Source organism: Hyla sarda, chromosome 10 (genome assembly GCF_029499605.1).
Source record: "Hyla sarda isolate aHylSar1 chromosome 10, aHylSar1.hap1, whole genome shotgun sequence".
Taxonomy (NCBI): Eukaryota; Metazoa; Chordata; class Amphibia; order Anura; family Hylidae; genus Hyla; species Hyla sarda.
The window spans coordinates 57,536,635-57,551,450 of record NC_079198.1 but is presented as its reverse complement, the minus strand read 5'-3'; the positions used below and the strand labels follow the sequence as shown (position 1 = coordinate 57,551,450).

The 14,816-nt window shown below is 44.5% G+C and overlaps 1 protein-coding gene across 1 annotated transcript in view; it reads right to left on the bottom strand.

Annotated features, from left to right (window-relative positions):
* Positions 1 to 14,816, bottom strand: part of LOC130294380 (sulfotransferase 2B1-like) — a 65,758-nt gene that overhangs the window by 16,481 nt on the left and 34,461 nt on the right. The window contains exons 5-6 of the mRNA XM_056544087.1: positions 10,840 to 10,966; positions 7,322 to 7,416 (exon numbers count right to left, since the gene is read on the bottom strand). Coding sequence (XP_056400062.1) covers positions 7,322 to 7,416; positions 10,840 to 10,966 — 222 coding nt within the window. The remainder of the gene's footprint in view (positions 1 to 7,321; positions 7,417 to 10,839; positions 10,967 to 14,816) is intronic.

Sequence of the window (14,816 nt, the reverse complement as noted above, 5' to 3'; positions counted from 1 at the left end):
CCCACACGGCTGGATCCGGGACACAAATTTTGATTTAAATTTCAAATAAAAAAATCACACATTTCAATGGTCTCCTCATGCTGCAGCCAACTCCAGGCTGCGTCATTCTGGTAATATATAGAGAGCACTCGCTGTCCTAAATTTTCGTTAACATTTTTCGTAAATTTTTTTAATCTTTTTTATTAGGGATTGTGAAGCTTTGGTGCGTACTCATGCATCAGCCAACTCCAGCCTGTGTCATTCAGGCAATATATAGTTTACTGATGGTGCTGCTGGGCATGGGTCTGGGAATTTCAAATTTTCTCATAGGTAGCACCCGTTATCCATAAGTCTTCTTCATAAATTTCTACAATTGTTGTGTTTTTTTTTTTTTTTTTGAGAGATTGTGAAGCCCTAGTGTGTACTCATGCATCAGCCAACTCCAGGCTGTGTCATTCATGCAACATATAGGTAGCACCCGCTGTCCTAAATATTCTTAAAATTATTTTTAAAATGGTTGTTTTTTCTTTGGGATTCTGAAGCCCTGGTGTGTACTCAATGCTGCTTCCTGCTACACTCTGTCAGCCCGTTGGTCCTGTGACAGTGTGCTACTCTGCCTCCACATCTTCCTCTGTGTCTTAAGCCTCCACTGCCCGGACAAGTCTCAGTGGCCCTTCCATGTGTGCAGGTCACGGCGGTGTCACGCTGTTCTTCACATGGTTTGCCTTGGCGAGAAGTCTTGGAAACAATGGCCGGTCAGGGCAATGGAGACGTTTCGCCTAAATCTCACGGCCACATGAGCCTGTGGGGGCTTGTTGGATTTGGTCCTTCGTACCCACACGCTGGGGTCCGGGACACGCAAAGGTTATTTTAAATAAATAAAAAAAATGATGGCGCTGCTGGGCCTGGGTCTGTTAATTTCAAATTTTCTCATGGATAGCACCCGCCATCCAAAATCTTTTTCAAAAATGTCTAAAATTGTGGTGTTTTTTGGGGGGGATTGTGAAGCCCTGGTGTGAACTCGTGCATCAGCCAACTCCAGGCTGTGTCATTCAGGCAACATATGGGTTATTGATGCCGCTGTGGGGCCTGGGTCTGTTAATTTCAAATTTTCTCATGGATAGCACCCGCCATCCAAAATCTTTTTCAAAAATGTCTAAAATTGTGGTGTTTTTTTGGAGGGATTGTGAAACCCTAGTGTGTACTCGTGCATCAGCCAACTCCAGGCTGTGTCATTTAGGCAATATATGGGTTACTGATGCCGCTGTGGGGCCTGGGTCTGGTAATTTCAAATTTTCTCATAGGTAGCACCCGCTATCCAAAATCTTCTATTTCAATTTCATAATTCATCTTTTAATCTTAGGGATTGTGAAGGCCTAGTGCCTACTCATGCTGCTGGCAACTCTGGGCTGTGCCATTCATCCACTATATGGTCTCCTCCTGCTGAAAACACCTCCATGCTGTGTCATTCAGCCACTATATGGTGTCGTCATGCTTCAGCTTAATCCAAGCTGTGTCATACAGCCACTATATGGTGTCCTCATACTGACAACATGTCCATGCTGTGTCATTCAGCCACTATATGGTGTCCTCGTGCTGCCAACATGTCCATGCTGTGTCATTAAGCCACTATATGGTCTCCTCATGCTGACAACACCTCCATGCTGTGTCATTCACCCACTATATGGTGTCCTCATGCTTCAGCTTCATCCAAGCTGTGTCATTCAGCCACTATATGGCGTCCTCATGCTGCCAACACCTCCACACTGTGCCATTCAGCCACTATATGGTGTCTTCATGCTGCCAACACCTCCATGCTGTGTCATTCAGCCCCTATATGGTGTCCTCATGCTTCAGCCTCATCCAAGCTGTGTCATTAAGTCACTATATGGTGTCCTCATTCTGACAACATGTCCATGCTGTGTCATTCATACACTATATGGTGTCCTCATGCTCCCAACATGTCCATGCTGTGTCCTTAAGCCACTATATGGTCTCCTCATGCTGAAAACACCTCCATGCTGTTTCATTCTGCCACTATATGGTGTCCTCATGCTTCAGCTTCATCCAAGCTCTGTCATTCAGCCACTATATGGTGTCCTCATGCTGCCAACACCTCCAGACTGTGCCATTCAGCCACTATATGGTGTCCTCATGCTGCCAACACCTCCATTCTGTGTCATTCAGCCACTATATGGTGTCCTCATGCTTCAGCCTCATCCAAGCTGTGTCATTCAGCCACTATATGGTGTCCTCATGCTGCCAACACCTCAATGCTGTGCCATTCAGCCACTAAATGGTCTCATCATGCTGCCAACACCTCCACGCTGTCATTCAGTCACTATATGGTCTCCTGACACTGATGCCACCACCAGGCTCTGTCATTGTGCTGCTGTGCAGCAGTGATTCTAAAAGCGATGCCGGTAATCTGCATGTTATTCTGAATAACAGTATTATTTCACTACCTCAGCACACTCCATATGCATTTTAGAAGACAGCAAGTGTTCTATACCCCTATAGAGGCTGTATGTAGGCTAGAAATAGCCTTTTTTTAAATAGATTCGCCGCGAAAAAATTCGGATCGAAACAAACTTTTCCGGAAAATTCGGCGAATCGGCCGAATCGAATTTTTGAAAAGTTCGCTCATCTCTAAACATGACCTTATCCTCAATGCGACGTTTCACCACTGTAGTGGATCATCAGGAGGATATCGCTGAGATGTTCACTTGTCAAAGCATGGTCCGGCAGTGGCATCATACAGTGCCGCGTCCCGCATGCCGGGCTGCATGCACACTCAGTCCCCTAATATATACTCACCCCACCGTGCTCCTGGCTCTTCTATTCTCCCTGACAGTCGGCATGTCCATGCTTGCTTCCTAGGGCGCGCCCGCGCCGGCTCTCTGAAATTTAAAGGGCTAGCGCACCGGTAATTGGTTATTGCCAGGCGCTGACGCTATAAAGTGCCAGCACTTCCCCTTGTTCCCTGCCGGATCTTTGTGCTTACTTGCCTTAGAGAAAGCATTTCCTTACTGTGTTCTGCCATACCGTGTACCAAAACCGTTTGTTACGTCTCCTGACCACTGAACCTTGCCACCTGCCCTCACCTTCCTGCCAGTCCCCGACTCTGAGTTGCCTTACGAATCTGTACCTCTACTCATATCGGCCACCACTGTGGGCAAGTCGCGCCAGGGGTAGTGATCTGGGAGATCACCTGCCGCAGTAAGTCCATCCCACTTTGTGGTGGGCTCTGGTGAAAACCAGCGGCTCCTTAGACTCCGCTCCCTGGTGCGGCTCTCACCATCGTCCACAGTGGTACAGCAGATCCAAACTCCAGTCATTACACTTGTCTAATCAAGCTGTAGAGCACCTCTACGTCAATAGATGCAAAAATCATTCACTCATCCATGGAGATCCCCTCTAATTTGAGCAGAAGGTCCACCGTGTAACTGATATATGAGGGTAATCAAAGAACGAAGGGCAGAATGATTTTGTCCAGATAGATAACTGAGTTCTGAGTTAAGCTACTCACTCCAGAGACAATGGGGGCATCGGGGGCATCCTAGTGCTTTTATTCTGAAAGGAGTTATACGGGCCTTTAGTGGAATTTCTATTCCCCTTGGACTCAAGAGATATCAAGGTATCCAACACCACCATCTCCGAGACGGGAATGTTTAAACCCTGTGCTTTCTTTTTGTTCTGCAAAGAAAATAATTTTTTCCACTTTAAATTATGTATGAATAGGGACAAATCCTTCACCCACTCAAAAGAGTTAAACTTAGTGGTTGGCACAAAGGACAGGCCTTTTCTTAAGAGGCTAATCTTGGCTGGCGAGAGCTCCTTACTTGAGAGGTTTATGACCTCGCCCCTCTCTCCTTGCTTCTGTTCCTCAAGGAGTAATCGCTCAGAGGAGGGGGTCTTGCTAAAAAAAATTAGTCTCTTCACCTCTACCCCTCCCTCTGCCTCTTCCTCTGTGCCTAACTCTGCGAGGTCGGAAGTCTCCCCTCCTACTTTGGTGACTAATTTCCACATCTGAACCTTCAAGTTCAGAGGAGAAGATATCTACTTCCTTCTTGTACTGTCCCTTTGTCACAAAAACATAGGCCCGTTTCTTCTTAAATTCTTGCAAATCCCTACAAAATAAACTGGAACTGCTCTATAGTCCCCTGAAGGGTTGTCTCTTTTTTAGTGAAATGGACATCTATTGGCAATTTGACAGCTTGCTCCCTGAGTTCCTCAAGTTTTTTAGATTTGGCTTCCCAGGCCCCTCTCTCTTCCTCCAAAAGGAGGTTCATGAAGTGCAGGGAGCTAGCGGTCGTTTCCTGTTCCCATTTTTCAATGAGATGTGTACTACTTATGCTTTCAGTTGGTGTAATGGAGATGCACAGTCTTATGTTTAATATAGCTCTCCAGGGGCTGGATCTCCCACCAGGAAGTTTTTATATGCTTTAAGTTCTTTAAATACTGCCTTGATATTAGTGTTCAAAAATGTCTGTGTCAGGGGTTATTCAGAAAAGACCTCAGAGGTCCAACTGTCCGTATTCAATGTTCCTGCTAGAAAGCTTGCCATTAAGCGCTAGGAAGTACAGCTTTAAACAGAATACTATAAATCTCCCAATCAGGGAAATTATTATAGGTCCCCACCAATAACAAATTATAATCCAAAGGGCTGCGGTAGGTTGCTTACAGAGATAAAATATAACTTTTAATGTTTCATTATTAAAAATAAAAATGATATAAACAAAGGTGCATTAAATGTGACTCGTGAAGATTATAAAAATGTATAGAAATCTAATATTGCACAACATAGCACCATAGGGCTCGGGTCAAATAAATCACACAGTAGAATAAAAAATTAATGGGAGCAGATAATGTGTATTCTGTCCCTAAACTGCCTGTTGTAACCCTAAGGGGACTCAGTGGATAGCCTCTGGACCAAAGCCCTACTTCTAAGTGGCTGCCCTAGCTGTTTGATACTTTGCTGGGGCACACACCTAGAAAGGGAGACCCCCGTATCTCAGGACCCTATGCCCTACACTTATAATGCCCTATTGTGTACAAATAATATTGTACAAACACAAAGGGTAAAGTGCGGTGCAGTTTTAGGTAAAATGCAATAAAAAGTGCTATTGTGTGCAAAATACAAAACTATGGACATGCATGAATGCAAGCAATCATATCCATAGGTAACATGACCTTATCCTCAATGTGGCGTTTCACCACTGTAGTGGATCATCAGAAGGATCTCGCTAAGATGTTCACTTGTCAAAGCATGGTCCGGTAGTTGCATCATACTGCCATCCCACCGTCCATTTACGCAGCCAGGACGGCCCTACATGAGGTCTTTCTGTTCCAGCAGCCAAAAAGCATAAGTCTCTGCCCAGTGATGTAACGCCTTCCAGGGAGTGCACACAGACAAGAGCACATGGCTACTTGTAAAAAGATGTGCCCCCCGGGAGGGTGTCATCCCGGACCCAGCCGAATCCAGACATGCACACTGGGAGCAGGTGTGAAAATAACTTCAGTAAACGCACTATTTGCGTGTCCTAGGGCCAGCCTCGCAGGTATGAATCTTAGACAGACCACTGACACACGCTTCTAAACAGACATTAGTATGTAACTATGATACCCATTCCCACCATACCATTACAATCGCGTACTGATGTCGCCACTACAGTCCAATGACTGGTAGTTTTAGCAGCGCTGCAGCGCCAAAGTGTGAATGTCGGGGTAGTATACATGCGTGCAGTAGTGGTCCCCTTATAAGTGCATGTTATATAGAAGTATTCTATAATTGCATGTCCAATTACCTTTGAGTAGACTGCTGTCTGTTGAGTATGCTCTCGAACATATAAATTGTGTTATACTGCCTACCACCATGAGAACTAGCCAATAGGGGTTAATTTATGTAGATATGTGGCATCATTTATATTTTTTTACATTATGTTTTCATGTGTGTTCTCCCTTCTTCTTATACATGTCCATGAGTCTCTTTTACTTCAGAATGGGTACCCATAGGCAGCGTTAGGTTCATCCATTGGTTGGCATCATATCATATATGCTTATAGTGTTAGCATTTGTTACAGTATGATATCGGTTGGGAGTATGATTCTCTTGTATCTGGTATTATGCCTTTATGAGTCCCTAGTGATTGTTGCATGTGGTATATGGCTGGAACCATATAGGTTTATGTACATGGACTGATCCACTGATCTAGGGGTGTGCATTTATGCACATTCAGCCTCTCTATAGTACTCACCCTACTATGGGTCCAGCTGGATGCTAGTCATCCTATGCCCAGCTGGATGCATGAGCATCAATGAGGGTGGATATTTAGGTTGATAACTTAAGGTTTACCATCCAGATATATCTATCAGATGATTTGACTTATGCTTCTTGGCTGCAGGAACATGGAGACGTCACGTAGGGCGGACCTTGCTGCTTAAATGGACGGCGGGACGGCAGTATTATGCCACTACCGGACCATGCTTTGACAAGTGAACATCTCAGCGAGATCCTCCTGATGATCCACTACAGTGGTAAAAGACCGTATTGAGGATAAAGTCATGTTACCTATGGATATGATTGCTTGCATCCGTGCATGTCCATAGTTTTGTATTTTGCATACAATAGCACTTTTTATTGCTGTTTACCTAAAACTGCAACGCACTTTACCCTTTGTGTTTGTACAATATTATTTGTACACAATAGAGCATTATAAGTGTAGGGCATAGGGTCCAGAGATATGCCGGTCGCCCTTTCTAGGCGTGTGCCCCAGCAATGTATCAAACAGCTAGGGCAGCCATTTAGAAGTAGGGCTTTGGTCCGGGGGCTATCCACTGCGTCCCCTTAAAGTCACGACAGGTCATTTAGGGATAGAATACACATTATCAGCTCCCACTAATTTCTTATACTACTGTGCGGTTTATCTGACTTGGGCCCCATGGGGCTATGTTGTGCAATATTAGATTTCAATACATTTTTATAATGTTCACGAGTCACATTTAATGCACTTTTGTTTATATAATTTTTATTTTTAATAGTGAAACATTAAAAGTTGTAGCTTATCTCTGTACACAACTTACCCCAGTCCTTTGGATTATAGATTAAATATGAAATCAATGTACATTTTTATGTAGATCACAAATAAAAAGCTAGAAAAATTGTCTAGATTTATTTCTAAGCCACAGAGTGTTACTGAGAAAGCTGTATAACTATATAGTGCACGGATAACTTCAACTATACTAAATCATAAAGAAGTGAGGAAACAAGGGGATGATGTGTAGACAGTGGACATCACTCGTGATAGCATACATATTAGTATTAATTAATGCTATTACTTTACCCCATGAAGTTCCTCATATGTAATAAAGAAAAAGTTGCTATTGTCCTTTATTTGCATCCATCCTTTCACATGATCAAACCATGAGCTATAAAGAACTATTGGAAAAATGTGAGAGAAAGCAAAGAGTTATCTCAACATGATACATTTAAAAAAAAGTACTTGCCTACGTGAGCCCTATAGATGATGCCAAATTAGATCAATTTTTAACTTTTGCTGGGCTGTAAAATATTACATACATGTATATATATGTCAATGTCATTTTCTTTTTCTTGTACAGTAAATGACAAACCTCGACTGTGTATATTGTACTGGTCACGCAGGTAACCCCACTTGGTGTATTTATATCTAAGGCAATTACCATATTTATCGGCGTATAACACGCATTTTTCAGGCTAAAAGTGTTATACGCCAATAAGCCGCTGCAGTTCAAGGATTTAAAGCGGGCACTTTAAATCAATGAACTGCAGCGGCTTTTGCAGAGCCAGAGACCTGCCGTCGCTGCCTGCTTCTCTGCCCCTGCCTATCCTGGGGACCAGAGACCGCCGCCGCTGCCCCATTACCTCCCCCATCCCCAGTTTTATAATTACCTGTTCCCGGGGTCGGCGCTGCTTCTGGCTCCAGCGGTGTCCTGCAGTGTTGCTATGTGCTGCGCAATGACGAGTGACGTCACCGTCAGTGGCCCGGCGCACAGTGACAGCTAAGGACGCCTCCGGAGCCAGAAGCAGCGTTGACCCATGGAACAGGTAATTATGAAACTGGGGATGGGGGAGGTAATGGGGCAGCGGTGGCGGCCAGCCAGGGGGAGAGAAGCGGAGGCAGAAGGACTCTAGACCCCAGGAAAGGCAGAGGGAGAAAAGCGGACAGCAACGGCGGTCTCTGACCCCGCAAAAGCCGCGCTTCTGCGGGGTCAGAAACAGTCTATCAGGGTATACACATGCACACACACGCACCCTCATTTTACGAAGGATATTTGGGTAAAAAACAATTTTTACCCAAATATCCTTGGAAAAATTAGGGTGCGTGTTATAGGCCGGTGCGTGGTATACCCCGATAAATACGGTAATCAATCAAAAAAGTTGATGTGTGCCTAAAATATAACTTTTAGTGAGTTTGCATATAAAAATTCACCAAAATGACAGTGTATTACACTGTAAGTTTGGTGACCTATTATATGCAAACTCACTAAAAGTTATATTTTAGGCACATATCTACTTTTTTGATTGATTTCTTGTTGTGGAAAGCATAATCTGTTGGGACTTTACTTTATAGAGGTGGGACCCACATCTGTCAGACATTTATGGCATCTGAACACTAGAGGCCACACTACAGATCCAGCACCCCAAGATGCATGCACCCTAAAAAGACAACTATGGTGAAGTCGGGCCAGACCATCCTCAGTGTGGAAATAGCGGCATCAATGGTATAAACCTGGTACCTGCATAGTTTGAGTCCCATTCTACCCGCATCTTAGACAGCTGGACAATTGAGAGAACAGTATACCAGTGTATGGTGGAAGAACTATCCTTTTCCTATCTTATGTTTACATGGAAAGTGAGTTTTGCTAAAATCTGTCGACTGTACAGTACATAATTTATTTCTTGAGGAGAAACCTAAGATTTAAACAAACACCTCATATACAACGTAACGGCGTCAGGTTGTAGTGATGTAAAGTGGACCCACATTACAGATGTCCTAAAGAGAGACACTTGTTAACAATAGTAATTAAATTGGAGACTACATATTGCCAGCATAATACTGTGTGGACTTAAAGGGGTACTCCGCACCTAGACATCTTATCCCTTATCCAAAGGATAGGGGATAAGATGTCTGATCGCGTGGGTCCACTGCTGGGGACCCCCATGATCTCCCTGCTGCACCCGGTGTTCTTTCAGAGTGTCGGGTGCAGCGCCTGATGCTCGTGATGTCGGGGCCACGCCCCGCTCGTGGTGTCACAGCCACACACCCTCAATGCAAGTCTATGGGAGGGGGCATGGCGGATGGGGGATAAGATGTCTAGGGGCGGAGTGCCCCTTTATATTGAATCTGTGACCAGTTGTAAGCATGCTTAAGGAATCACATTAGACACAGCATATCTGGTACTAATAAAGATGGTACTTTTATTTTATTTGTGTAGTCAACATAAAGTGTAGTCAGCCATACAAGTAAAATAAAGGTAACATCTTTATTAGAGCCATAAATGCTGTTTCGTAATGGGATTCATTTGGCATGCTTGCAGCGGAGGACAGATTCTCATTAGCAACAAACATCGTATTTAGCATGGATACTTGGCTGACAGGTTGTCACGTTTGTGATGCCAGAAGTAGGGTGACAGTTTATGTGTAGGTCTAATGATGGGGGATATAGTGTGATAGGCCATTGTTACTGACAGCTGACTGACCTGACTGGTGACATACTTTACTTTAGACAGACTGAACTTATGACAGATTTACTAGTGACTTGAGACTAGCTTCCTACTCTGGCGACTATCCAGTGAAAGTGTATACTGCAGGGGTCTTCACAGGGGTGGTCCATGTTACACTTAAAAGCCTCCCTCTCTCACCTGCATTCCCTTGGGTTGCACTGAGACACCACTGACCAGCTCTGGGAGACCACATATGAACCCATATAACAGATTTAAATATACAGTTTTTCATTTTTTTTTTATAATTTTGTACTGAAAATGCTTTGCCTCTGAACAGTGGGCTTTGGTGTTGTAGGGGGATATTTATGACTTATAAATTTTATCTTATACAGTATATTTCTATAACTATAAGAATTTACAGTGAAACAATAAAAAAAACTATTTTAAATACCTGAGAGCCTATATATGATATTTTTAGGGTATATTTTTCTGGCCAGAGGGTACAGGCCTCAAATACAGTGTACTCTGTATTTTTTATAGTATGCTTTCCCTTCATGGCAGCAGTAGCTCCCCCATTTTTGCTGTTTCCATATCTTTAGTTCTTGGAAGTTGCTTGCACAGACTACTTTAACTGTATGTGTTAGGTGTTAGCCCACTAATAATTTGTTCAGCTTCTTTAACAGACAAGCCCTTTCAGTAAAGCTCACTAACACATCATCACATCCAATATTTAAAAATATATCAGACACCATGTAGAAGATTTAGAAAGCATTCACATCCCTTTTGTGCCTACATGGCACGGATCCGTTGGGAGAAGCTCTCAATCGTCTGCCACAGTATCGGTGCTTGGATCGGCACAGACCCCATTCAATCCAACAACTCGAGCCAAGTCACCTAGTGACTCAGTCTGGCTCATTTTCCGACTGTACTATACTTTTATTAAGAAGTACAGACCTCAACATATTTAATGCATTTTAAGTTGTTAGTTTGGCTGTACCCAACAAACTAAAATCAATGTATTTTTCTGAATACCAACTTGGCATAAATTATAGCAAATCTATTGGGGTGTGGTGGGCTCCAAAGCTTGAAACTTTTTTTTTTTTCCTGCTAAAATACTTTTAGAAAGCCTTTAATATTTAGCTTCCTATGTACTCACCATTGCCTTGCAAAAAGTTTTCAAAAAACTCTGGAAAGGTTTTGGGATCTTTATAGAGGCAAACCATTTTGGAAAAGTAGAACAAAGACACTAGGATATCCTTAGGGTTCCTCATGACATAGATGATCTGTAGAATAAAACAACAAATGTCTATATATATATCTCAATTTATCATACTGGAATATTTGATTATTTATCTATGTGCCTGTCAAACAAATTTAAAGAGGTGATCCGGTGGTGCGAGAAAGTTAAACAGATTTGTAAATTACTTCTATTAAAAAATCTTAATCCTTCCAGTACTTATTAGCTGCTGAATACTACAGAGGAAATTATTTTCTTTTTGGAACACAGAGCTCTCTGCTGGCATCACGAGCACAGTGCTCTCTGCTGACATCTCTGTCCATTTTAGGAACTGTCCAAAACAGCATGTGTTTGCTATGGGGATTTTCTCCTAATCTGGACAGTTCTTAAAATGGACAGAGATGTCAGCAGAGAGTACTGTGCTCGTGATGTCAGCAGAGAGCTCTGTGTTTCAAAAATAAAATAATTTCCTCTGTAATTTCCAGAGTAATTTATAATCCTCTGATGAAGGAAAGGGTTACTTTCCAAAACACCTTAGATGCTTTTTGGCTTTGCGCTCTCCCTGTAGTAGTGACATAACTCGCAGCGCTAGGTCACAGCACTCCGTAATCCACTAAAAGTACAGCAAGCCAGTGAGACGCCACCGACCGGAGCAGATCTCCCGGCTAATAGGCTGCCTGGAACCACGGACTTGTAACTGTAAACTACTCCAAGCAGAAAAAGCAAGTATAACGGGACAAGCTCCATACTATCAAGGGCGCGGATTTACAGCTTTGCAGGATTTTTAAGTGGAGACAAGAACTTCCTTCTGGGCAGAGATTCTGAGTACACTCCCCATCAGGATTTTAGTAAGTGAGCCTCTATTACTATTTATAGTTTTTATTATTAGAGCGCCGATACACATTTATATATATTGTATACAGCTCCATTTTTGGTGGTTTTAGCCGAGATCCACCTGTTTTATCTAGGCAGCTTGTACAGGATCTATTCAGTGCTGGTGTTATCTTTCCATTTTGTAATCTACAAATCTGTTTAAGTGCTTTCACTGCTATTATTGAGCCTCTGAGTGCACTCTTGAAGGTACACAGCTATGTATAATTTTCTCTTTTTAAGGGGGTTGGACTAGAACTGGGCAGTTTGCCAGTAATATACAAACATAGACTTCATTTCAATTAGTTGTCTGGCTAATCACAGCACAGCCTATGCTCCTTACTGCTATGCCATGACACATTGCTGGTAAACAGGTTGGCAATATACTGAGAGATGATTGACAGTACAGCACTATTGATGGCATGTGGGAGGAAAAGGAATTACTGATGTACTGGCTGTGCAGGTTGCTATGTGAGAAATGAAAGAAACAGAACAACAAGGAAGTGGTTACACTAAGCAGCTGTTGCTGATGATAATGACGATGATAGGCTAAATGGAGGGGAAGAGGGGAGATTACATTCAGGAGGGAGCCCTGTGTACATACAGTAGTAGAAGGAACAACAAGGAACAGCTGGCCAGAACTTGAGGTAGTCAGAGATGAGAGGGAAGACTTGATTTACCTTTCAGGGACAGTGTGGATTCTCTGGAGGAAGTATACTCAAAGACTACAGGTACAAAATGGAGAAATGGGAAATATGAAGGAAGGATTTAGACATCCTTCCTACTGGATCCACTTCTCACTTCAGCTTAAAAACTGCAGTGCCGGTTTTCCAAAAGACGCCAGAAACCTAGCCTAAAGCTGATAACTCACAGTGTTTTTACCTTTTAAGCCTAGTTCATTCATTCCTTTTTCCATAAAAAAAAAAAACTAAAAAAGAAAAAGCAACATCGCAAATAGCATTATGGCTTATAGTTTTTAACCGCAGTATGCCTTATTATTGCAGTTATTATTATAGCTTTAAAGGGCAAGTAAAAGTACCTTGAAAATTCACTAAATTAGTGGTTCTTACATTGCATGCAGGCCTCCTAAGGTTTTATGCACAGATCACATTGCATTCTATCTATTATTTTTTTTAAATCAGCACATATATCAGGCACTGGTCTGCCCATCTTAAAGGACCCCTTGTTATCCAGAGAATTAACCCTTGGATCCAATCCACCTTAAACTCTGTAATTTGCAGAATACTGAGACTGAAGTTGTAGAAAACATGGGGTCCCTACAATTACTGTAACGCTGAGCGCTCCAGGTCCCTCCCCTCCCCCGGAGCGCTCGCGCCGTTCATCTTCTGTTAGCAGCGCCCCGGTCAGATTAGCTGACCGGGAGCGCTGCTCTGAGTTCCCCTGCAGGAATGCGATCCACGCGGCGGGACGTGCCTGCCCGTGGGTCGCGTCCCATTCTGCTCACCTGCCCTGTCCTCCTTCTGTCCCGTCCCGGAGCGTGTGGCCCCTTGCCGTTGCCCCTGACTACGAACCTTTGCCGCCTGCCTTGACCTCTTGCTACGTCCGACCTAGCCTTCGCCTTGTCCTTGTGTACTACGCCTATCTCAGCTGTCAGTGAGGTCGAGCCGCTATCAGGGGATACGACCTGGGAGTTACATCCGCAGCAAGTCCATCCTGCCTTGCGGCGGGCTCTGGTGAAAACCAGTAACTTCTTAGAACCAGTCCTCTGGTACGGCCCACGTCATCGCCTCACTGACACAGAGGATCCACTACCCGCATACCAGTTTGGTTCCTGACAGTCCATCCCGCCTTGCGGCGGGCTCTGGTGAAAACCAGTAACTTCTTAGAACCGGTCCTCTGGTACGGCCCACGTCATCGCCTCACTGACACAGAGGATCCACTACCCGCATACCAGTCAGGTTCCTGACAGTAGATCCGGCCATGGATCCCGCTGAGGTGCCGCTACCAAGTCTCGCTGACCTCACTACCGTGGTTGCCCAGCAGTCTCAGCAGATCGCCCAACAAGGACAAGAACTGTCGCAGTTGGCCGCCATGCTCCAGCAGCTTCTGCCTCCACCACGTCTACCATCTCCTCCGCCAGCTCCAGCATCTCCTCCACTCCGAGCTGCCGCTTCTTCCTCTAGAGTCCGTTTGTCTCTTCCCGAGAAATTTGATGGGGACTCTAAGATGTGCTGGGGATTCCTGTCTCAATGTTCCCTGCACCTTTAGATGATGTTGGACCAGTTCCCCACAGAATGGTCTAAGGTGGCTTTCGTGGTCAGTTTACTATCTGGAAAGGCCTTGTCCTGGGCCACTTCGCTTTGGGACCGCAACGATCCTGCCACTGCTTCCATCCAGTCCTTCTTCTCCAAAGTACGCCGTGTCTTCGAGGAGCCAGCCCAGGCCTCCTCTGCCGAGACGGCTCTTCTGAATCTCGTCCAAGGGAACTCTTCAGTGGGCGAATATGCCATCCAGTTCCGCACCCTCGCCTCTGAGCTAGCTTGGAATAATGAGGCCCTCTGCGCGACCTTCAAGAAAGGTTTATCCAGCCACAACAAGGATGTTCTGGCCGCACGAGAAATTCCCGCTACCTTGCCTGAACTTATCTAATTGGCCAGCCGCATAGATATGCGTTTCTCTGAAAGACGCCAGGAGCTCCGCCCAGAAAAGGATCTTGTTCACACCAGGCGGCTTTCTCGCTTGGCACCTCTCTTCCAGAGTCCTTTGCAACCTACTCCTGTGCCTCCCGCCGAGGAGGCTATGCAAGTGGATCGGTCTCGCCTGACCCAAGAAGAGAGGACTCGCCACAGAAATGGAAACTTGTGCCGGTACTGCGCTAGTAGTGAACATTTCCTTAAGGACTGCCCTATTCGCCCTCCGCGTCAGGGAAACGCACGCACCTAGTTAACGTGGGAGAGGCGTTACTATGTGTGAATTCATCCTCTCCACGCCTGATTATTCCAGGGCGGATTTCTCCATCCGCTAATTCCTCCTTCTATGCTGTGGCCTTCCTGGACTCAGGTTCT